Source organism: Schistocerca serialis, chromosome 1 (genome assembly GCF_023864345.2).
Source record: "Schistocerca serialis cubense isolate TAMUIC-IGC-003099 chromosome 1, iqSchSeri2.2, whole genome shotgun sequence".
Taxonomy (NCBI): domain Eukaryota; kingdom Metazoa; phylum Arthropoda; class Insecta; order Orthoptera; family Acrididae; genus Schistocerca; species Schistocerca serialis.
This window is the reverse complement of record NC_064638.1, coordinates 310,438,891-310,465,156: the sequence shown is the minus strand read 5'-3', so window position 1 is coordinate 310,465,156 and position 26,266 is coordinate 310,438,891. Positions and strand designations below refer to the sequence as shown.

Here is a 26,266-nt window from a genome sequence, read left to right as displayed (position 1 = left end):
GAATAAGTTCCAATTTGTGATGCTATTAGGTAAGTGTGCTGGAATGTAGAACCCTTATTGCTAATATTATGCAGTAGGTATCAATGTCATTGTTAATGCATTGTAACACATGCTCAGCACTAGGATATTACACATTATTAATTGTTTCATTCTCACTGACAACTTTGAGAATGTCATGCTACTGTAGCAAACTGAGTACTGGTTGCATGTCACATGGGATAACACTATCCACATTACAAACCACCATATTCACTACAGATTTTCTGCTTTCTATATCAACAAATTAAATACTCGGTAGCTGCTGGGTATGAATGGAAACAAACTTGGAAACTATACTGGTAATGCAATACTCCATTAGAAAGAATGCTCTGGAACAGAACATTATTGGCCTGGCTCCTGCTCTGTCATACAGTGAACCTGGATTTTTGTCCCAGAGCTATTATCTAATAAATTCACAGGTAAGAACTTGCCCAACAGGATGTATTTCCCGTACGGTATCTACATGGCCTCTAATAACACTAATCATATCTGTGAAGTTACATGTCTCCTTTTCAATTTCTTAGCCTTTATTTCTGCATTTCTCATACCTTTCAATCATATTTACTTAGTCTCTCTCTCTCTCTCTCTCTCTCTCTCTCTCTCTCTCTCTCTCTCTCTCTCTCTCTCTGCTGTTATATTATGCATTTTTTTTTCTGGTTATTCCTTTCTTCGATTGCTTTTGCTACTTGTTTCTTTTCTCTTCATCAATAACTGCCTCATTCATGCCTCTATTTAAAAATGTGAGTTTCACTTAGATTTGGCTTTTTGACTACTCTTCATGCCATGTAAATTGTCAGTTTTTCAAATACTGTGTTACTGGTATTTTGTTGTTCATTTCTCTACCTGTTCCTACAGTGGCCCCCCTTGATTCACAGTCCTAGGTTAAATATGCACTTTAGCCTTGAGTGGTCATTATTTAGCTACCTTTTCATATCATATAAATTGAAGGGACTTCAATTCCAAAACTCCAAAGTTACCTTTCCTTTTTTAAAACATGTATATGCTGCTGCATGGCAAGAAGAAATTTCTGATTTGATTATCATCTTAACAACTGTTTCACTGTATGTGCAGAGACTTCTTATACAAATATTTACTAATTTTTCTAATCTTATTTATTTCTGTTTCTTATATAAAACAAACATGTATCAAACAATGGAAAATCCACGATGGAATGTAATAATATTACGAAAAGGAAAGTTGCTACTCACCATATAGCAGAGATGCTGAGCTGCAGACAGGCACAACAAAAAGATTTTCACACTTTAAACTTTCTGCCAATGGCCTTTGTCAACAACACACACACACACACACACACACACACACACACACACACACATACACACACACACACAAACGCAACTGCAACTCACACACATGACTGCAGTCTCAGGCAACTGAAACGACACTGCGAGCAGCAGCACCAGTGCATGATGGGAGTGGTGACTGGGTGGGGGAAATGAGGAGGCGGGGGCGGGGAGGGATAGTATGGTGGGGACGGTAGAGAGTGAAGTGCTGCAGGTCGGGCAGCAGGCATGGGAGAGGTGGGAAGGGGCACGGGTTAAGTTGTGGAAAAGGAGAGACACAGAGAGAAATAGAATTTCTCCCATCACACACTGGTCCTGCTGCTCACAGTGTGGTTTCCATTGCCTAAGACTGTGTGTGTGTGTGTGTGTGTGTGTGTGTGTGTGTGTGTGTGTGTGTGTGTGTACTGTTGACAAATGCCATTGGCCAAAAGTTTTAAGTGTGAAAATCTTTTTGCTGTGCCTATCTGCAACTCAGCATCTCCGCTATATGGTGAGTAGCAACTTTCCTTCTCATAATATTGTTACAAAACAAACAAGTTTCTTCCACTGAACAACAAACTTGTTTTGGAAGATCAAAAGAATGTCCCTATCTGGGATGTGGCAACAATAATAGGAATCATTATAAACTGGGCACATTTCATATGACCATGCTAAACTGGGCATATTTTGTACGACCATGCTAGTCAGTTGGTTATTCCATCATGCTTATGTTGGGTAAGGTGAATCAAAAAGTAAGAGCAGACAGGTAGGCATCTACCTGACATACCTGTCAATGCTTAGCAGTAGCAGCTTGCTGGGGCTCCAAGTCACTCACCAGGTGGCACAGCACTGCCCCCGCACTCTGCCGCTTCTCTGGTGCTGCCCCTCCCTCCCTACCCACCCGCCACGTTTCTGCAGCCGCAGCTGCACCTGTGGCCGCAACTTCGATGTCCTCTGAAATTATGGTTCTTGACAGAGCACAGGGGCACCAAAGGTTTGTGCTATATCTGCAACTGTGCCGTTTTTGTTCTCCGTGTGTTAAATGTATGATTCTAACGTAAGAAGACTATTGTGGATTGACAGATCATACTAAAATTTTATTAGAAATATACACCGTTTTGTTTACCTTGCATGATTAATATCAGTCATTAGCAGTGGTCTATATGTATGAATTGCAGTTATTACTGCCTTTAAAATTTGATGCTGAAAAAACTGTTTATAGCAGGAAAGAAAATCTTGGCACAAAACAATCTGTGGCAAAATGTTAGAGTTCAATCTATGCTTGACAGGCAGACTTTATTTCATAAATGGACATAGAATATCAAAAATATAAAAAGACTCATATGGATATATTGATGAGCGGCCACATAAAGCATTCTTATAACGGGTCATTTTGTCACTTGTTCTCCAAGTGACAGGATGAGACTGCAAAATGGTAATTTAAAAGTAAGTAAGTAAAGCAGTCATCAATCTGAAGACGGTGCTTCACTAGGCATGGTCCTGTTGGAGGTAGTATGCCGTTGCCTTCATCTGACTTTCGAACAGACTTACCCAGCCAGTTATAGGGGAACCTATAGTTTCACATGGATTGCAAACCACCGTCCAACTTGCTGTTTTTCACAACAACAAACATTGACAGAGGTGAAAGAAATGACAAGTGACAGACAATCAGTTTAGAATGACCCAAAGATCGAACCCGCTTCCTTTGGATTCTATCAAAGAAAAATCCTACGAGTTAAATGTTGCCAGGAGTTAATGGAGTTAATGTAACCCCCCCCCCCCCCCCCTCTCCCTTCTACTCAGCCTATTCAACATGGTGTACCTCAAATTTTTGTACTAAAACTTCAATCAGGAAATCAAGTACATAAGGAACAAGTTAAGGGAAACTGAGTGAATTAGTTATCTTTTACTGAATTGTGTAAGTTTTTGAAGTTAATCTTTGTGGATTTGCTAATAAGTACACCTAGGATCATGCGACACTTGCTAATCAGCCTGCAACTTGCCAGTAACTACACAAACCATCAGATTCACAAATCAACCTCTAGGCTGACCAGATTTTTGAAGACCAACTGACTTGGAGGGCATGTATTTGGAGTATATTTCCACCTCTGAAGAACATTTCCACCACCAGACTCATGCAATATTCCTAAAGCTACCTGATGATTTAACTAAATAATGTGACCACAAAGCACAGCGACTTGTTTGATGTTTTTTTAATCAGTAACTTTACGTGTGTGTCACTGATGAAGGCAGATAATGCCTTTGTCATTGATTTTTCTCTCGAAAACAAAGATAATAGAAATTTTCCTTGCTAAAAAGTAAATCATGTATTTCATCTCTTCCTCTCCTACCTGTACCCTCAGGCCAATTGCTACCACGAGATAAACCTACTACCTACTAGAATCATTTCTTATCATTCTGCTATTTGTGCTGTTCCTTTTCTGTTGGTCTGTGCTCTCGACCCGTCAAAAATGAATTATATCTACTATCCTGTAAAGTAACTGTGGGCACTAAATGCTTCACACTGCTAACAATAACTATTCTGTGGAATGTGATTTTAAATGAAAAACCAAAGATATATGGACTTCAACATTAGGGATTATCAAGTACATCAATGTATAAAGAATATCTAGAGCATTCATTGTTAAAATTTGAAAGAGAGCAATCCATAGTTGGGCATCAAAATATTTCTATGGTGAAAACTGGAAATTTGTGCTCGACAGAGACTCAAATCCGGATTGCCCGTTTAACACGGGCAGTTGCCTTGGCCATCTGGACACGCTTCCTGTCAGACCCAAATTCTCAAATTGTTACCTGCTAATAGCATCCATTCAACTACTTGTTTGCAGCAAGTCTTGTATTCCCACAGGAGGCACAGACCGTGTTGCGTGTCCAAACTGAATCTATCAAGGCAGCCATGCCTATCAATATGCATATATATTTTAGTAATTAATGGTTAATTATGTGTCACCTTATATTAATTTTGAGAACTGTAAAAAGGAGTCCATATGTGGATAGAATTATCATTCAAGTTAGAATAAAAGTATTAGGAACCTGTGGTGCTATTCTTGAGAATACAATGATTTATAAAAGATGTGAAATTAAATGATTATATGGCATTTATTGGCTGGGATATCCCCTTCGGGGTTCAGTCGCCCTATTGCAAGTCTTTTTAGTTGATGCCGCTTTGGCGATTTGCATGTCATTGATGGTGAAAATGATGAAGGACACACAACACCCAGTCCCCTGCCAGGAATCAAATCCGGGCCCCATTACGGGGTAGGCGGTAACGCTACTGCTACGTTACCGAGGCAAACTATAGTTTTTATGTCTACATTATACAAAGCTAGTGGTGAAAACGCAAGAGCTGACAATTAGCTGGATGACAGAGGACCTGCAATTGCTTACTCATTTCATGTCAAAACAGTACTATCCACTTCAATCTTTCACTTAATTGCAACACATTTTTTGACAACTGTTATCCACTACTGAAAGAACTGTGTACATGCACCATACATATTCCTTGCCATCCTACAACAGAGTGAAAGTGCTTGTGTCCAATTCGCTGTCAAATAAAACTGAATTTTACATTAGGAAGACATGATAAGAAGATCACAGTAGGACAGATAGATGGTCGGTTTGGCGGGAGGGGACCAAACAGTATGGTCATCGGTCCCATCCAGTTAGGAAAGGATGGGGAAGCTAGTTTGCCGTGCCCTATCAAATTAACCATCCTGGAATATGCCTGAAGCGATTTAGGGAAATCACGGAAAACCTAAATCAGGAAGGCCGGACGCGGGTTTTAACTGTCACCCTCCCGAATGCAAGTCCAGTGTGCTAACCACTGCCCCACATCATTCGGTTACAGTAAGAAAGTTGCACAAGTATTTACAGACATTACACATGCTTCTACATATACATATACAATTACAGATGAGCTACTCGTGCTTGGTGTGAACTGTTAAGCAGAATTCTCATGGCAACATATCAAAACAATAGTTGTTGAACAGCCTTGTGATTTTCTTTAGTTGCTAGTGGGATATCACTTGCCACACAGACTGAACACAGAATCTACATATACTTGAAAACACACACACACACACACACACACACACACACACACACACACACACACACACACACACACATTCACTCTAAATTTTCTCAAAGAGCCACAAACTGGTAGAGTTTTAAACATTATGCCCAAGACAATTCACAAGATCTATTGTAACAAACTTTCTGAACATTATGTTATCCTAAGACATCAGGTATGATAAAAATTCATCAGAAAATGGAAATAGTTTTATTCAATGACTCCTCTCATAACACAGTCAGTTTCTACAATGGTGAAACTGAAGAAATCAGCTGAGATGAGAAGCGTGACAGTTTTCGCACAAAAACATTGCTTTTTATCGCAATATGCCAAGTACCACTGCAGTCTGACAACATAAGTCACACAACTATCAGTTACCTAACCTGGTTAGTACTGGGCCAAGACTGTGGAAAATTCTGCATCACTATGAATTACTGAGTTGGTCTGTGATGTGTCCTCCAGTGGTGAAACTAACCCACATCACATAAAAAGGAGGTATATTTGTTCGATCTACATTCCTACATAGATTTTTAAACTGTCAAATATAAACATCACAGTAGTTGCATAAAGTGGCTCTCCCAGGAAATAGGACAACAGCTATTAATTGCCTGTAACTGAGGGTTAAGCAGAGAGGCCTGTGTAGTTCTCAATGTCCACTCCAGACATTTGTATGTGCAGTTAATCATACCCATAAGGCATCCCCTTTTGATGGGCAATTTATGTGTAACCCACACTGTTGGCAAATGCTAAGTCAATGTCTGGGAGCCTTGTAACCTTAAATCCATTATAGGTATCACAGACTGACTGGTAACTGACAATGGTTATTTGACCTATCTGCTGATTGATGACCACCATGTCAACTGTCTATACTGACCCCAGGTTTGATGATTTAGAAGCCAACAACACTTGGTTAAGAATTTGTTAACATAGTTTTGCTTGGGTTCAATGCTGTTTACATGTTTAGGACCTGCAAGGGTGGTGTGCCGTGGATAGGGTCATTGGAGGCTCTACTGTCACATGCAGTTCCCTTGACATCCATATTCCAGCCCAGGTGAATGAACCTGAAGTAAAGTCATTCAGGCAGTGCTTCCAGAACCTAAGACACACACATTTCTGCATTCACACTTTGCCATGCAAAGTTTGGGAAAGTAAATAACATCAAGTGTAGAAACACAACTGCCTCTACTAGTTTTTTATATAGGGAAAAACTAGATGTCAGGAGGAAGGGAGACTAGTGTATCATCCCATTGACATCAAGGTCATTAGAGACGTAGCAAAAGCTTACATCATTTCAAGAATGGGGAAAGAAATTGGCCATCCTCTTTCAAAGGAGGCATCCCGCCATATGAACAAGAACAGCAAGAATTTATTTAAAAATAAACACAATATATTCGGTGGAAGCATTCATGCTTTCGCACAAATGTTCTCACATTGTGATCAGAGGCTGAAGGCATCTACGAAGACTTACAAAGACTGTTAAATTACAAGAAAATTCCACTACAAAATTTTAAAAAAACTTTAAAATATGACAAAAACTAAGAATGCCTTTCTTCTGTCAAACTAGGGCAGCAAAGCAGAAATATAAGGTACGTAGAATTAGACCTTAATACATTCTTCCAAACAAACTATTATTAACAAAGCTAAAACAGAAAGTAAATTGACTACATAAAAAAACAAAGAAATTAAACAGTATACCAGGAGCAGAAGCATGATACCGGAATCTGGTTGCAATAATCATGTCTGTTGTTTGAAACTAATTAACAATATTTTATTCAAAATAACCTCCACTGTTGTTGATACATTCCTCCCACCTCTCTCTCTCTCTCTCTCTCTCTCTCTCTCTCTCTCTCTCTCTCACACACACACACACACACACACACACACACAGTTCTTCTTTTGAAGCAAACCAGTCAGTGAGCCATTTTCATACAAATTGAACCGTTGTTCAGTGAGAGGGTGTCCCAGTGTTGCAAATAGATGATAATTGGACAGAGCCATGTCTGAAGAATAAGCAGCATGCCCTAGAATTTCCCAACTGAATGCCTCAATCATTTACCTGACCCATTTTGCAGAGTGAGATGGGGCGTTATCATGGAGCAATGTGACTGTGTTGCATTTTTCCATATTCCGGTCTTTTTCACGTAATGCTTGATTTAAATCGATCATTTGCTGTTGGCAGCACTCAGTGTTAAAAGTTTCACCTGATTTTAGCAGCTCACAATAGATGACACCCTTCTGATCCCACCAAACACAGAACATGGTCTTCTTTCCAAAGTGATTTGGTCTTTCAGTGGATGTCGATGGTTTGCCTGGATTCACCCATGATTTACGACACTTAGGATTCTCAAAATTATCCATTTTTTATCACCTGTCACTATTCACTGGAAAAACGACTTTCTTTGGTATCTGGTGAGCAGTATTTCACAAGTGGTCATTTGAATTGCTTGCTGTCTTTCATTCAGTTCGGACTGAATCAAATTTTCCACTTTCTGCACCTTTCCCATAGCTTTCAACTGAAGAGAAATGACTTTCTGCAGCACATTCAATTGTTTTGTAAGCTCTTTTTGAGTTTGAGTATCATCTTCATCCAATAAGGCCTGTAATTCATTGTCTTTGAACTTTGTCAGTGGTTTCCTGCACTCGTCGTTTCTCACATTAAAATCATAATTTTTGAATTTTTTGAACCACTCGAAACACTGTGTTTTTCCAAGAGAATGTTTGCTGAAAGCTTTGAGAAGCATTCAATGTGATTCTGCAGCAGTTTTCTTTAAGTGATAATAGAAAAGTTCGCAAATCCTAGTTCATAGGCACAAAATTCGACATGTTTACGGGTTTGAAACAGATACTGATGTATGCACCTTGGGTTACTGTGTGTTGACATTAATCATCAGCTGTTACAGGAAGCACATGGTGCTGCAGACATGTTCTCACAGGCCCTACACTGACGGCTAGCACCACCTATAGGGAAATGGTTTCATGCTTCTATACCTGGTAATGTAATTGGAGAGCAGGGGGGGGGGGGGGGGGGGATAAAAAATAAAAAAAAAATCAACTCACCAAGTGGTGGCATGAGAAAACACACTCTTCTCTCTCCCTCTGTCTCACACACACACACAGAGGTTTAATTTATGCAAGCTTTCGTAGCCAGTGGCTCCTCCTTCCAGCAGAAGAGTTGAAGGGGAAGGAAGAGGGGTGAAGGAAAAGGATTGGAGAGGTTTAGAAAAAGGGGTACAGTTCAGGACAATCACCCAGAACCCCGGGTTGGGGAGACTTATCAGACAGGATTTTCTTCTCATCCCACTTGGTGAGTAGATTTTTTTTCTTCTTATCTTCCCAATTACATTGGGAAAGAAATTAAACAGAATGTCATGGCCCAAAACCATTTTAAAGTTTTAAGTGATCATAGGGCAGCAAAATCAAGAAGAAGCAATAGATACAGAGTGAGCAAGAAATCCATTCAGGGATGAAATCAAAGTGAATCATCAGAATTTAAACAAAGTGAATCATCAGAATTTATTTAAGAATAATGAGATATAACAGGCTTAGTTTAAGATCACAGACAGTATCTTAGAGAATGAAGATCGAACATAGGTGAAAGAGACCATTATTTATTTATGCAAGTAGATAAATACGTTCAAGTAGGGCGATTTCATCTCAAATCCTACAGGTCAAGAGTGAATGTGTCATATCACTACTCCAAAGTTTGCTGAAAAAAAATACATGTTGAAGTTCCACATTATACATCTCCAAAATCACAATATTTTGATTTTCTGATGATTTGTTAAAAGGCTACAGACTGCTCTACATGAAAGTATTTGTGAATGCCATAATGAAAAGAAAAATTGAAAAATTATAATAAAGAAACCAAAAGTGAGAGAGATCTGAATTTATTTTCAATAAATACCTTGTGTTACCAATACTATGAGACATGATTAATACATACACACTTCTGAGCTTTTTTCTATTTTTTTGGAAAAATATGCAAATTTGTAACTTTTTGTGAATTTCAAAATTATGTTTTGAAAATACGAATAGTCACAGGATGTTAACTGTTTGAGAAATGATAAAGTGGAAAGACTGCTAATTGTCAGCTATGTCATTAATGCATGAAATTCTTAAAGTGTCAAAATATTTGTACATACAGATGAAAGAATCTGAAATTTTTGTTATTTAGAAATTATTTTCTCCAAAACCCCCATCCTAAATGTTCTAAAATTTTTAAATGTTCTAAAAATATCACGATATGTTAGTTGGTCATTGTATTTAGGGAACACACAATCAGAATGGACAATATTTGTCTGCGCAAAATATAAGAAATTTTTTAGGTGGACCTAGCTCTATTCGCAAGATCAAAAAATCATGGACACTTAATATTTAAGTTGATTGCTAATTTTAAGTAAATTTTGTGCAAAATTGGGATTTCTGAATCAAAATAATTACTTCACATCATCCTAAGTGGTTGTGATAAGAATTCATAATTTTGTTCAAAAGCATTTTATAGCAAAAACGAGATACAGAATATTTATGCCCATTTTTCTTTTTATGATATTATTCACAAATTATTATTGTCTTCCATCATGATTTCATCTCTTCGCGACTTTCCATGATTTAATTTTGCCTACAACGTAACAATCAACACTGCACTGTTGAAAAAAGTTTGTGGCTCATTTTACTTCTGCTACAGCAATCCTCCAAATATGATGGTGAGCTATTCCTTTCATGATCCAATGCCTAACCTCTGAAACAAACTTCCCTGACTCTACTGTCTTCTTCACCAACTCTCCACCCTCCCACAATACATAGGTATGTCACTGTCAGTATCCTGAAGGTGTAACGCTTCAACAGTCATCACTTCAGCACCAGGACACATTGCACACTCCTGCAACCAACATTTATCTTGTGACTCTTGACATACACATAAAAGCATGACATTCATCTCTGTGTGCTGCTTTCCTGTGACAATGCGTATGGCAAAACAAACAAATTTCAAATTAATACAGTAAATGCATGTTCATACTTCCTTTACTGGCTGGTGTTTTACCCATTTTGGTTGTGAGGAGCAGAATTTTGTGAGACCAATTTTTAAATTTGGGTTCTCCTTTTTAATTAGTAGATACACTTCTCTTATTGATCTTGTCATATCTTTTTACCTTTTCAACTTTTTCCCTCATTTTCACTAACAGATAACATTGCCTGGTTAGGACTTTGCGGGCTGCAATCTTTATCACCACTTAAGTAATATTCCAGAGCAAAAATAGCAAAAAAAGTGTATCATCTTGCAACAGATGCCCACAGTAAGAATCTGGGCATGCCCAAATACCTTTCTCATTCTTATATTTTGCGAATTTTTGACATAAAATAATGTGAGGAAGTGGGTATGTATTTCTGTATCTGCTGCTTAGAGTGGCTACCTCGTATCAGTGTTAGTAACTGTACTTCTCAGTATAGGTGGCTGCTGAGATGGCAGTATTTAGGTTTTGAAACCACACGTCACATTCTGTGCATATATCATTATCTTCAAATTCTGCATGAAGTACATCTACATTATACACTTCCCAAAGATTTTGAAGCTGTTGCGTGCGTAAAATCTGTTTCAATTTCTTCCACTTTTCATCTTACATACTGTTTTCTTCTTGTGCTTCTTACCTTTCCTGGATGTTTGTAGTAGCTTACCCACACTCCAATTTTTTTATTCATTATTAAACCTAATCCTGCATTACCCCTATCTGATTTTGTATTTACAACCCTGTATTCACCTGACCAGAAGTCTTGTTCCTCCTGCCACCGAACTTCACTAATTCCCACTATATCTAACTTTAACCTATCCATTTCCCTTTTTAAATTTTCTAACCTACCTGCCCGATTAAGGGATCTGACATTCCACACTCCGATCCATAGAACGCCAGTTTTCTTTCTCCTGATAACGACGTCCTCCTGAGTAGTCCCCGCCCGGAGATCCGAATTGGGGACTATTTCACCTCTGAAATATTTTACCCAAGAGGACACCATCATCATTTCATCATACAGTAAAGCTGCATGCCCTCGGGACAAATTATGGCTGTAGTTTCTCCTTGCTTTCAGCCGTTCGCAGTACCACAACAGCAAGGCCATTTTGGTTAGTGTAACAGGGCCAGATCAGTCAATCATCCAGACTGCTGCCCCTGCAACTAATGAAAAGGCTGCTGCCCCTCTTCAGGAACCACATGTTTGTCTGGCCTCTCAACAGTTAGCCCTCCGTTGTGGTTGCATCTACAGTACGGCTATCTGTATCGCTGAGGCACGCAAGCCTCCCCACCAACGGCAAGGTCCATGGTTCATTGGGGGGGGGGGGGGGGGGGGGGGGGGGTCTCTAGACTACTAACATATTAGCCAAACAATAATTTGTGTAAAATTTTTGGATGAGGGTTGTCAAGTAAATAATTCGTAAAAACTCAAAAATGCAATTTTTTACATTTTTAGCAATAAAAATTTCCATAATACAGATAGTTGGAGCATAGAAGATACTGTTTATACTTACATCAGTTGTGTTTGGTAACGTATTTGGTTATTTGGCAGAAATGTAGCGTTCTGCAACTTTCCAAATTAGAGTTTTTTTACAAGTAGAAAAATTAACTTAAAGTTTGTATTTAAGACAGAGATCTGTTAAGTTAAAGGAAGCCCATAAGTGTGCAAGTGTCAACAAAATTTTAACACACTTAGCTTTAATGCGCGAAACCTCTCCAGTACTTTTGGTTTATTAAGTTTTTTTTGGTTCTCTACTGTTTTAAGAGTTATTTATAAAATATACATTTTCGAAAAGGCTGTACTAATTACAAAAATGAAGATAAAATGAAAATAATTTATTTCTTAACACTTATGATATAAAGGGTCTAACATACATATATTTTTCCAGTGAAATTTACTACCACACGTTGATATTACCTGTATGATTTGAGGTGAAATCATCCATTAAAAAGAAGGTAGAAGACTAACAAAATATCTCAAATGGAAGAAAACAAGTGTTAGAGGTGAGGTTACAGTTTCAAAGGAATGATGGTAAGGGCACATGAGAATATATGTGTGTGAACTAATCAAAACCATTCAGAAGCATGTGGAAGGGAATATGAGAAAGTACAATGAAAATTTGATAACAAAAACAACTGAAAATAATACAGATGCTTGTGTTGGACAGATGCCAGTTAAGATGGCAGATGACACCATAACTGACACAAACAGGAGAAAATTACACAAGAACAAAGAGTTCAGTAATTCATCAGATTAACCTGAGACACAGATAGTTAATATTGAAAATAATGGCATTGTGAAAGTGATTCCAAATGAGTTGTGAAAAGGACTTTGAAACAAGAAGGAAACAGAGGAACATGGGTAAATGGTGTTCTAATAGAAATGAAATATAGTACAACTGAAAAGTGCAAAATTAAATACAGAATGCCTACGACTTAAAAACTATGCCATAATTGCTTTACTCAACACAAAAGGAGGCACGATAGATACAAAAAACGTACAGATCTATCAGCCACCTCTCCACACCATAGATATTTACTTAAATTAACATCAACTACACACACGCACACACACACACACACACACACACACACACACACACACACAAACACACACACACACACACACACACACACTGGACATCAGACAAAAGAAGCAGCTGGCTTTAAAATTATGTATAGCAGAATGGACCATTTGAAAGTACAGAAAAAGATTACAAAATAGAGCACTAAATATGAATTACCTCTTTGTCTAGAGTTCACAAAGCTGGAGAAAGCTTTCGACTGCTTTTGAGCAAATCTGTATGGGCAGTTCTTAAGCAAAAGTCACTGACTCTACTTATGGTAGTATAGAGAAGAATATGTACACAAATCTTACAGCTTCCATTAAAGTTCATGGAGACAGTGGAACATTCAGAATAGAAAAAGGGGAGGGAGAGATTAGCTCTAGAGATTCCGTATCACCAAAATACTGAGGGGAAGGTATATAAACAAATCTGTGGCACAGTCACGGGCTTCTACACAGCAACCTCCTATGCAAACCTTTTTATGTACCATCTAGAGGAAGCCTTCCTAGCCTCCCAAAAACCCAAACCCCTTGTTTGCTTCAGGTTCATTGATGATACCTCCATAAACTGGACTCACAACCAAGAAACTCATTCCTCATTTCTCCAAACCCTCAACACCTTCTCCCCCCATCTATGTCACCTCGTCAGCCTCAAATCAAGGTGCCACCTTCCTGGACCTTGGCCTGCACCTCTGATGGTCCATCCACACCTCTGTCCATATTAACCCACTAATAACCAACAGTACCTGTATTTTGACATCTGCCATCCCTTCCACAGCAAAAATATCTCTCCTTTATAGTCTAGCCACTCATGGACAGTGTACCTGCATTGACGAGAACTCCCCTGTCCAGTACGCTGAAGGTCTCGTGAGGGCTTTCATGGACAGGCACTACCCCCAGGCCATTATCTTCGCACACCCCTGGTCTTCCCACCATCCCCAAGAATTAGATACAAATAAGAACTTCCCTCATCACCCTCTATCACCGTGGACTGGGACAACTAAACTACATGCTTTGGCAGAACATTGAATAGCAATCATCATGCCCTGAAATGGAGAATATCTTACTCTAGAGCCTTTCCACCCCTCCTAAAGTAATGTTACATAACCCACCTAACTACCACATCATCTTGGCCCATCCCTATGCTACTCCTAATCCCAGCACCTTGGCACAGGGATCATATCCCTGGGGAAGACCAAGGTGCAAGATCTGCCCAATTTAATGATCCAGTCCGGTCAGAGTCTTATCCAACTCCATAGTCAGAGGCAGAGCCACCTGTGAAAGCAGCCATGATATACACAAACTCTGCTTCAACCATTGCACAACTTTTTGTGTCAGTATGGCATCTAACAAGCTGTCTGCCAGAATGAATGGTCACCACCAAACTGTGGCCAAAAACAATGTTAACCACTCAGTGTCACAATGCTCCCCACTGGTTCTGGCACCCCTGCAGGACATGCCTGGCCTATACACCTGCTACCCTTGCTCCCACATTCCTAGGCAGCACAGCTGCTTCCTCCTGAGATGCTAGCTACTCACTCCCAGCCTCACTTCCTACATCCCATTCCTTTCTATCTCTGTACACCTCATCTGACACAACCTATACAGTCCACCTGCCTGCCGCACTGCCATCACAGCACTTGTCCATCTGACACTATGTAGTATGCAGGGGACAGGCTCATGAGCAAACATCAAGGATTCATCAATTTAGTACGAGAGAGAGAGAGAGAGAGAGAGAGAGAGAGAGAGAGAGAGAGAGAGAGAGTGGGGCAGGAGGGGGGAGGGGGGGGGGGACACCACGAGGACATGCGTATTTGGTCTGTGAATCAAAGCTTCTGCTACTTGATGAATAAGTTATTTACATTCTAACAGCTATATCATCATAGCTGAGAAAAAAGAAGCAATTCATTTTAACAGAGCTTAAAATAAACAAATTGAAATGGAAACTGTAAATATTAAAAATGGGGGTCATAAAATGAGTTGATTTTTTTCGGGCATGTAAAGAAAAATCAGGAAATGCAGAGGGAATTACACTAGGAAATGAGACACTAAAAATAGAAGATAATTTTTGCTATTTTGGCAGTCAATGATGATGGCCAAAGTAGTGAGGATACAAAATGTAGACTGGCAACTGTAAGAAAAGCGTTTCTGAAGAAGAAAAGTTTGTTAGCATTGAATATAAATTTAAGTATTAGGAAGTCTTTTAGGAAGGTATGTATTTGGAGTGTGGCCTTGTATGGAAGTGAAATGTAGGTGATAAGCAGTTCAGGCAAGAATAGAGTAAGGTGCGCCAAAAGAATATTGAAGATTAGAAGGATAGACCATATGACCAGTGAAGAGGTACTGGATACAATTGGGAACAAAAAAAATTGTGGCACAAGTTCCCTGAAAGAAGTGATTGGTTGGTACAAAACATTCGAATACATCAAGGAATCACCAATTTAGTAACAGAGAGGAGTGTGGGAGGTAAAAACTGCAGAGGGCAATCCAGGACATGAATACGGTTAGCAGGTTCAAATGGATGTAGGTTGCAGTAGCTATTCGGAGATGAGGCTTGCACAGATAGAACAACAAGGAGAGCTGTATCAAATAGTCTTCCGACTGAAGATCACAACAACAACATAAAGATGATGTTGGCTAGACAACAAAAGAAATAAACAGAACAGTAAAAAAAAAAATGCTGTTTGTAAAATAGTTTTCAAAATTAAGCTTCTGATGTTTTTAAAATAGAAAGTCAACATACAGAGTGTATTATCAATTTTGACTTGTGGCACTGGCACATGGCCATTTAATCCAAAAACCATTCAAAAATGGGCAGAGCTCCACCGAGAAAGAATGTACAGTGGTTGAGGCATTGAACTTGCAGTTGACAGGAGCAGAGTTTAAATCTCTGTTTGGTCACCCATATTTTTTATTTTTATCCCCAAATTGGCTGAAGCAAAGCTAGGTTGATTGATTTGGTAAGGCACACATTCAACTTACTTCTACATCCTCATCCTATCCAAATTTATGCCTTATCTTTAATGACTTCATTCTTTATGGGATACTTAATTCTCATTTTCCTTCCTTGCTTTAAGTGTTTGGTTTATTCTCCTTAAGTACTCTGAAGACAGAAGTCGTGATAACTGTTCAGTAGTTTCAACATTCTGGTAGAAAGCAATCAGTTAATTATGGATGCATCTCTGATGACTGAAAGAACTACACTATCTCAGGTGCCTCAAATTAGTAGCACACTGACTTCAGGATATGAGTGAGAATTTAATCCATCTCACCAGCACATAAAAATGTTTTCATATTCAGATAAGATAATGTCAATAACCCCAGTTTACAAAATGAGAGGATGTTGCCACTTTCACATAAATGTAAGTTCACTGTCCATTCTGAAAGGCTATGGACAAACAATGCTGCTAGTAGTCTATGGACATACGATGCTGCTAGTAGTCTATGGACATATGATGCTGTTAGTAGTCATCTATGGACAAATAACTTTGCCACTAGTCTATGGGCAACAAATGTTGTTAGTAGAACTGCAAGTTTTGCAAAAGAACTTCTGTGAAGTTTGGAAGGAGGGAGAGGAGATACCAGCAGAATGAAAGCTGTAAGGATGGGTCCTGAGTTATGGTTGGGTAGCTCAATCAGTAGGGCATTGGCCCACAAAACGTAAAGTTCACGAGTTAGAGTCTCAGTTTGGCACACAGTTTTGATCTGTCTGGAAGTTTCATATCAGCACAAGCTCCACAGTAAGTTTCTGAGGCACTGACACCCTTTTAACTAAATGAAACAAAAATACTAGTTCCAAACACAGGTAATTCTAGAAGTTCCAATAACAGGAAACTGTGCATGTGAGCAATCCTTTCCTGTTCCTAGAGCAAAACTTAAGTGCTTATACTTCTAACTGCTTTAGATACAATATTACCAACGACAACCAAGAATTTGTATAACCTCTCTGTACATTAAATAAATTAATAAAATAAAACCTAACAAAAAAAAGAGGAATTCATTGCAATTAGACAAGTTGTGGGTCTTAATGCTAGGTGTGACACTGCGATCTCTGATGGTGGTCAGATGACATGTCCTGTTGCACAGATACATACAAACAGTTTGGCTTCCTGAGCTTGTTTCATACCAGACACTAACCAACAAAGTCTTTCTGGCCACTGAGGATGTCTTCAGAACTGTCAGCCAAAATATTAGGCACACAAACATGTTCTAGACCATGGTTTAATGGATAAGTAAAACCATTATGGATATTTAAAATCATGTTTTGTTTAAGGAACTGCTGCTGGAACAGTGTGATCACTTTTTATGCTTCATATAGGCAACTGCTAAGTATAAATGAGACCCCCCCCCCCCCCCCCCCCCCCACACACACACACACACACACACACACACACACACACACACACACACACACACAAAACTGGTGCCCCTGCATGTCCACACATTTTGAGTGAAAGGACACAAAGCACAAAACACTTACATACACTGTTTTTAGTCACAATTTTGCCTAGATAAAAGACTCCACAAAATATTTATGCAAAGGACATGTGATATCCTCACTGGAAACAACACAAACAGGTGGTTTTAAAATGTGTCATTTTTTTAGTTTTATTTTGGTGAGCACAGTGTCTATGATTGGAATTAACACAGTTATTATAAGGCATCCCATCTGCCTCACACTACCTTGCTCCTATCCTACAAAGAAAGACCACTATAAAAAAATTTACACTAAATAAGCTTTATTAAGTTTATGAAAGTTATGCTTACCAGGAAGCTTCTTCGTACGGAAAGAAGCATTCGTAATCATTGATTTGCTGACAGTCGTAACTGTTGTCGTTGCTGGTGTAAGAGCAACACTGATACCCATTGGTCCATCTGTAGGTTGACCTAAGAACACAGAGTACAAATTCAACTGTAGTAAAATGACTATTATTTGCAAAGTATTAGTGTTACTTCACATAAAATTATTTTCAGTACGAACTCAAGTCTAAGAGGTTAAGACAGTGTTTATGTTCTTCAATTGAAAAATGCGTTAAAATAAAAAGAATGAAAACTCTGTTATGCTGTCAGGTGAGTGATAACCTGTCATCTTCAGCTTTGCATTGACTATTTTCAAACATAAAATAAAAATAAACGCACACTTATCATTATGCATTAGCTGCACAAATGACCATTAGCTGCACGAAAGTATCATGCGCAGCACTGCATGCAATACTAATTGGCCACCAGGTAAAAATTTCTGCTCTTTTATTGAAATAAGTAACAATTTTAAGGTTTTAAATTTGACACATTAATAGCAAAGCAGGACAGAGAATAATTGAAGTGTATCAAATGTGTCAAAACTTAAGTAAGCCACACTTAAGTGGTTAACGATGGAAGAACTTAGTGGACAGAAAAAGAAAGTATGTAAGTTGGGGTAGCAGCCCAATCTTTGTTTGGGATTTCATTCCCTAGCTCATACATGTACAATCTGAACTGAAGAATGGAAAGTCTGCTGGAAGAAATCACAACCCCCAAGTAGCAGCTTGAAGAAGAAATCCACTATCTCTTCTTGCAACACGCCGGTTTGTCTGAGGAGTTCAATGCCCATAAGACTGATGAATCTGATCATCCTCAGAATTCTGCCGGCCTTAAATTTAAGGAGAGATTCTTTGCTGGCACTCTTAATGTAAATTCCTTGTTGAAAACTGGTAAACAAAATGAACTGGAAATTTTCTTAGATAAATATTAAACCCAAGATCTTAACTGAACAAGCAACACAATTTCTGGATGAGAATATGACAAAGCAACAAAATACAAAATCTTCAAAGGTAAGACAGCAATTACAATTATGAAAGGAATACCACTATTATGTTTTATGTTCAGAAAGAGTTGATGATTTTCCACAGTTCATATCCAATTCAAAAGGTTCTCACTTCTCACAATGAAATACAAAAACACAAAACAACTTTTCTTAACCGTCATGCCCCAATAAAAAGATGATACGAAGAAGAATCCAAGTAAACCTGAAGAATTGTGGATGATAAAATATTCAAAATCCCAAAATCAATTATCATAATACTACTATGAGACTTTAATGCAAAATAGGCAAAAAAGGACTTTCAGAAAAATGGTAGGAGAATTTTCAGCACATAAAAGACAAATAAAAATGGCATGAGATTGATTAATCTCTCTAAATCCTTTCATCTGATGTTAATATTATTAAGAAACTTCCAAGAAAAGCTGAAACACTGATACCCCTGTGTTTAATCACGAAAAAGATTTATTTCCATATATAAATTAATCACAGAGAAGTATGTGATCTGCATAGCATTCAGTGTCCAAAATTATATAGTTATTCCTTGTTTTGTCTCAAAACAAGGAATAACTATATAATCCAAAACAAAGAATAAACACAATGCAGCACTGGATCATGGAACTCTCATCTAATGTGCACCACTGTACTGCAGAATGTATATAGTGGGAGTCACTACACCCCTAAAGCTGATGTTAGGTGTATTCCAACTGGACCACGTAGCTGTTTATTAAGAAATTATTAAGGAAATTCCCAATGTTAAAAATAATAAGAAATGGGGAATCTGACTCGGATCACTATCCCTTTAAAATTAAGCTAAAACTTCTGCCCCGCAAAATTCGAAGACAATCACAAAAATTAGTAAAACACAGAAAAAACAGGCTCCACACTAAACAAAAAAACTATAGAAAACTTTCAAGGAGAAATAAAAATCACTAAATCCTGTAACTGTAAATAATTGTTCAAACAGGTCAGTAGTTCACTGAAGAAAATATCTGCATCAGTTAAAGTTATTAAGAAAGTGATGAAATGACTTCTGTAAGGAAGTTCTGGTGGAAAGAATGAAAAAATGGAAATGTTCTGGAAACAATTAAAATAATGGGCTACTGAAACTACAAAGAAAAGATACAAGAATGATAAGGAGTATTAAAAGGGGTCTTCAAAATTCAGTGGAAGTGCAAATAAAGAATAATTTTGCAAAAATAAGTCCAGAATTTTCTACCACAACTTTAAAAATAGCCTAAAAGCCTATCAATCACCAAACTTTTGCTTCAAATATGCAAATGGTAAAATTGGCCTTAACAATCCCAAAAACTGTGCAATACTGGAAAAATACTTCAAACACAGAAACAGACAGAGCCAAACCAAAAACTATATTTTCCAGAGATTCACTAAAACCGAGAATATTATTCACCACCTAGAGCTGAACAAATTAAGTAAGTAGTAATAATGATGATGATGATGATGATGATGATGATGATGAAAATGGTCTGCATCATAGAAGAGGTTTTGAAAAAAGAAAAGCTCCCAGATGTATGGAAAGTGAATACAATATATCCATGGCACAAGAAAGGGTAACAAGCAAGATGTTGAGAATAACAGAGGTATACCCTTTACAAATTGCTTGTAAGACATCCTCAACAATGTTACTTAACAGAGTACAGTCTACACTTGACTATCCACTGGGGAAATACCAACGTGAGTTTAGAAAGGGAAGTTCATGCCTGGAAACAATTTGCAACCTGAAACCCATTAATTCACCACAAATTAATGAACTCTAAAGACATAGTTTAACATTTATTACCTTAATAAATTTTTTTTGACCCTGTTGACAGGGAAATCCTAGACAAAGTAATCTGTGGATTTAGAGTTATAATTAACACTTTTCCGTCTGCACATCTCAAACAAATTTATTCGGTTGGCAAAAGCAGCACTAATTTGGATTACTTGGCTTGTCGCTGGCCACTTGTCACCTTTCCGTTGTTAACAAGCTTCAAACACATTGACTTATGCTTTAATTTTCCGGAAATCCTCTATTTTGCCGTATCTTTCCACAAACTCGAAATTTCTTTTCAAGTAACTTCTCTGCAAGTTCTACACTGTTATTCGACATATTAAACTCTGTCGAATAATAATAATGGTTTCTTGCATTGCCAGTTTTCTTATTTTGAGCTAGCACATGTTTATTTCTAAATTTCAAAATTATAGGTGTATATTTTTCACTTTTTCCCTTTCTCATTTCTTTTATTTTCATTCGCAGCCATTTTTATTATGATAAAATATTCTCAACTGATTATGTATGATGGGAGAGACCTGTCAAATGGTTCAACAGTTTGCTGTTGTGTGCTATTCAACAAATTAATACTGTAGACATAAGACTTTGTTTAATATCCTGTCAGTTTTTGTATTAAAAAGTAAAGAAAACATTTATGTATTTGTTTGTGCTTCTGTAGTTTTAATTCTGTTGATATAGTATTCTTTTCTCCAGTGTACTATTCGTCGTAGATAGAAAATTCGCAATATTTCATTCTTTGTTCTCTTCTTGAATTAAGACTGTGCCAGTTTCTTTTACCTCCTGCCTTGGAATCCTTCCAGTTTTAAAACTTTTTCTTTAAAGATTCCTCTTTCCAATATTACTACTTACCTTATGTTAATGCTTTCCATGTATTCCCTAACCTCTTGAATCCACGTGAGTGTTAATTTTTTTCCCCCCCTTAAGATAAATGAAGATCTGCTTGGGGAGCCTATTACATCCAGTCTGTAGATATGTCAAAAGGGGCAGGAAAGAGAAAGAGAGAGAGAGAGAGTGAGTTATCTCATCTTCCTTACTGTTTCTGATATCCTTTTTTGTTGTTGTTGTTGTTGCTCCCCAAATATTTTAATTTTTGTTTGCCTTTTCTATTTTCCCAATACCTGTTGTTGAGTATGTTGGACCACTTTGTATATTTATCATGAACTTTGTTTACTCTGCAGGGATTTGTAAACCTGCCAAGTTGGCTGTCTCTTCCTGAGGATTGATGTATGTTGCTATATCCATCAGGCTTTGAGAAAGAATGACCGAATCATCCTCAAATGCTAGGCAATTTATTGCAATATCCTCATTTTCCTCCCTAGCATTAATGGCAATATATAGGATTCTTTGTTTTTCATTCCAAATTCTTAAAATTTTCTTCATGTCACGGTTGAAAAGAAGTGGAGATAAACCACCAGCTTGCTGACACCTGCACATATTTTGAAAGTTTGAGATCTCTTACCCATAAACTTTACTTTTCAGTTTGTGTCAGAGTTTCTCGAATTGGGTTTGCCAACTTAACACTATGCCATCCGGTGACACCACAGTGGTGTCGTGCGCAAAATAGCGGTCAACAGCCAGTGACACCATAGTGGTGTCGTCTGCAGAGTATCGCTCAGTGGCCGGCCACACCACAGTGGTGTCGTCTGCATAGTATCGCACAGTGGCCGGCAACAGCACTTTAGTATTTTTGGCATTCTGTTGGTGTTTTGTTTAGGTAACAATAAGTTACACACATCAACAAGTTTTTTGTTTTTATATGTACTTGTGCCCTTTCATCATGGCGGACGAAAGAGACAATAGGATTATTTACGATGAATGTGCGGATGTCTTGTCTGTGTTCCAGACGAATTGGCTGATTGGAAAGAAAATATATATAAAAAAAAGAAGCAGAATCATAGGAAGATAGTGAAATACATCCAAAAATAATTCGGCGAATGCTATGATTGCCAACTAATTCGGATGAATCAGACAAAGAAGACAGTGCACAGTGGTCAGACTTTGATTTACTGAGGACCAATAATAAATTTGAAGGATCCCCGGGTCCAAACACATTTCCCAAAGATACACAGAGCATCGAGGATATTGTAGAATTATATATTTGGAACAATCTATTTGAATAGCTTGCATTTATCGCGAATCTCTTGCCCAACGTTAAGTACCGAGTGACTGGAAAAAAGCGCAGGTGATGCCTGTATATAAGAAGGGTAGAAGGACGGATCCTCAAAATTACAGACCAATATCCTTAACATCAGTTTGTTGCAGGATTCTCGAACATATTCTCAGTTCAAATATAATTAATTTCCTTGCGACGGAGAAGTTGGTGTCCATGCATCAGCACGGCTTTAGAAAGCATCACTCCTGCAAAACACAACTCGCCCTTTTTTCACATGATATCTTGCGAACCATGGATGAAGGGTATCAGACGAATGCCATATTCCTTGACTTCTGGAAAGCGTTTGACTCGATGCCCCACTGCAGACTAAGGTACGAGCATATGGAATTGGTTCCCAAATATGTGAGTGGCTCGAAGACTTCTTAAGTAATAGAACCCACTACGTTGTCCTCGACAGTGAGTGTTCATCGGAGGAGAGGGTATCATCTGGAGTGCCCCAGGGAAGTGTGGTAGGTCCGCTGTTGTTTTCTATCTACATAAATGATCTTTTGGATAGGGTGGAGAGCAGTGTGCGGCTGTTTGCTGATGATGCTGTGGTGTACAGGAAGGTGTCATCGTTGAGTGACTGTAGGAGGATACAAGATGACTTGGATAGGATTTGTGATTGGTGTAAAGAATGGCAGCTAACTCTAAATATAGATAAATGTAAATTAATGCAGATGAATACGAAAAAGAATCCTGTAATGTTTGAATACCCCATTAGTAGAGTTGCGCTTGACACAGTCACGTCGATTAAATATTTGGGCGTAACATTGCAGAGCAATATGAAGTGGGACAAGCATGTAATGGCAGTTGTGGGGAAGGCGGATAATCGTCTTTGGTTCATTGGTATAATTTTGGGAAGATGTGGTTCATCTGTAAAGGAGACCACTTATAAAATACTAATACGACCTATTCTTGAGTACTGCTCGAGTGTTTGGGATCCCCATCAGGTCGGATTGAGGGAGGACATAGAAGCAATTCAGAGGCAGGCTGCTACATTTGTTACTGGTAGGTTTGGTCATCACACGAGTGTTACGGAAATGCTTTAGGAACTCGGGTGGGAGTCTCTGGAGGAAAGGAGGCATTCTTTTTGTGAATCACTACTGAGGAAATTTAGAGAACCAGCATTTGAGGCTGACTGCAGTACAATTTTACTGCCGCCAACTTATATTTTGCGGAAAGACCACAAAGATAAGAGAGATTAGGGCTCGTACAGAGGCATATAGGCAGTCATTTTTCCCTCATTCTCTTTGGGAATGGAATAGGGAGAGAAGATGCTAGTTGTGGTAAGAGGTACCCTCCGCCACACATCGTATTGTGGATTGCGGGGTATGTATGTAGATGTAGAATATATTAGCAACGAAACCAACAAGTACTACAGTCAAAATTGCAATAGAAGGAAACTGGATTAAGAAAATGCCAAATTTGTTGATGTTACAGGACCTGAACTTAGAAAATGGTGTGGGCTTGGTTTCCTTTTGGGAATTGTCAAAAAAGCAAGGATTGATGATTATTGGTCAACGAATCCGATGATAGACACACCAATATTTCGTAAAACGATGTCCCACAACCGATTCAGACAAATATTATCATTTTTACATTTTTCCGACGGCAACTTTTCCGACAGCAACAATAAACCAGATAATGCCATCCGGCTTGTCAAAGTACAATTCGTAATTGATTATTTTTCCAAAAAGTTTAAAGACACTTTTAATCTAAGTCAAAACATCTCAACTGATGAAGTGACAACGGAGAGCTGCGGGGTTAACGGAGTCCTTAAGGCGATGTGAAAGGTCCAGGTGAAGCTTCAGCCTAGGTTTAGACCATGGAGGTGTATGTGAATGGAACTCGAGGAGAGGTGGTAAAAAGGAGGACTCCAATTTAGAGAGAATGGACCTGATGTGTCTGCAATCGTGAGCCCAGACATGGGCCACCGATGCGGGAGATGAACCGCTGTGGGTGGGAAAAGGAGATGGTAATTCGGATGCGCAGGAGAAAATGGTTCAATGGCTCTGAGCACTATGCGACTTAACTTCTGAGGTCATCAGTCACCTAGAACTTAGAACTAATTAAACCTAACTAACCTAAGGACATCACACACATCCATGCCCGAGGCAGGATTCGAACCTGCGACCGTAGTGGTCGCTCGGTTCCAGACTGCAGCACCTAGAACTGCACGGCCACTCCGGCCGGCTGCGCAGGAGAACTACGAATGTGCGCAACATAACTGGTGACCAGTTGTGCACGTTGGATCTGCAATGGAGGCACTCCGGCCTCCACCATGACACTGGGCACCAGACTCATTCTAAAGGCTCCTGTCACTAGACGAATGCCAGAGTGGTGCACTGGGTCAAATAAACGCAATGCTGAGTGTGCCGCCGAACTGTAAACCAGACTCCCATAGTCAAGGCGAAATTGAACAAGGGCTCTGTAGAGCTGCAGCAGCGTAGAGCGATCTGCACCCCAGTTGGTGTTGCTCAAGCAGCGGAGAGCATTGAGGTGCTGCCAGCACTTCCACTTAAGCTGACGGAGGTGAGGGACCCAAGTCAATCAGGCGTCAAAAACCAGTCCTAAGAATCAATATTTATCCACTACAGTGAGTGGATCATCATTAAGGTGAAGTTCTGGTCCGGATGAGTGGTACGATGCTGACAGAAGTGCATGACACACGACTTTGCAGCTGAAAACTGGAAGCCACTGGCTAGGGCCCATGACTGCACCTTTTGAATGGCTCCCTGTAAGTGTCGCTAAGCAACACCAGTACTGGAGGAGCAACACGAAATGCGGAAGTCATCCGCATACAGAGGGGGTGAGAACGACAACCCTACAGCTGCTGTTAATGACCACCAAAAATAGAAACACTAAATACAGAGCCCTGCGGAATGCCATTCTCCTGAATACGGGGGAACTATGGAAGGCACCAACTTGGACACAGAAAGCATGGAGCAACAGGAAGTTTTGGATAAAAATCGGGAGCAGGCCCCAGAGACCCCACTCATAAACGTGGCAAGGATATTATGTTGCCAGGTCGTGTCGTATGTTTTATGTAAGTCAAAAAGATGGCAACCAGATGTTGGCACCTGGTAAAGGCTCTTCAGATGGCAGACTTGAGGAACAAAAGATTGTTAGTGGTAGAGCGACCCTGGCAGAAGCCGCCCTGACATGGAGCCAGTAGTCCACGTGACTCCAGGACCCAACCCAACGGCTGACACATCATACGTTCTAGCAGCTTACAAAGAACATTAGTAAGGCTGATGGGCCCGGTTATTACCGGGTTTGAGCACTGGAATGATGGTGCTCTCCCACCATAGCGATGCAAGGACACCATCGCACCAGATCCGGTTGAAGTTGATGAGGATATGTCGCCTGCAGTCAGATGAAAGATGTTTAATCATATGGATGTGGATACGATCCAGCTCAGGAGCTGTGTTGGGGCAATGTGCAAGGGTACTGAGGAGCTCCCACTCTGTAAATGGTCAACACGTACCTCTCCCAACACTCCTGTTTCCGTTGTTTTATAAGCTGGCGAATGCGGGCA

At 39.1% G+C, this 26,266-nt stretch overlaps 1 protein-coding gene across 4 annotated transcripts in view; it reads right to left on the bottom strand.

Moving 5' to 3' along the window:
• LOC126469450 (hyccin) overlaps nucleotides 1-26,266 on the bottom strand; it is a 168,348-nt gene that overhangs the window by 66,960 nt on the left and 75,122 nt on the right. For all 4 annotated transcript variants that reach the window (XM_050096636.1, XM_050096634.1, XM_050096635.1 and 1 more), the window contains one exon: nucleotides 17,752-17,871. In XM_050096636.1, coding sequence (XP_049952593.1) covers nucleotides 17,752-17,871 — 120 coding nt within the window. The remainder of the gene's footprint in view (nucleotides 1-17,751; nucleotides 17,872-26,266) is intronic.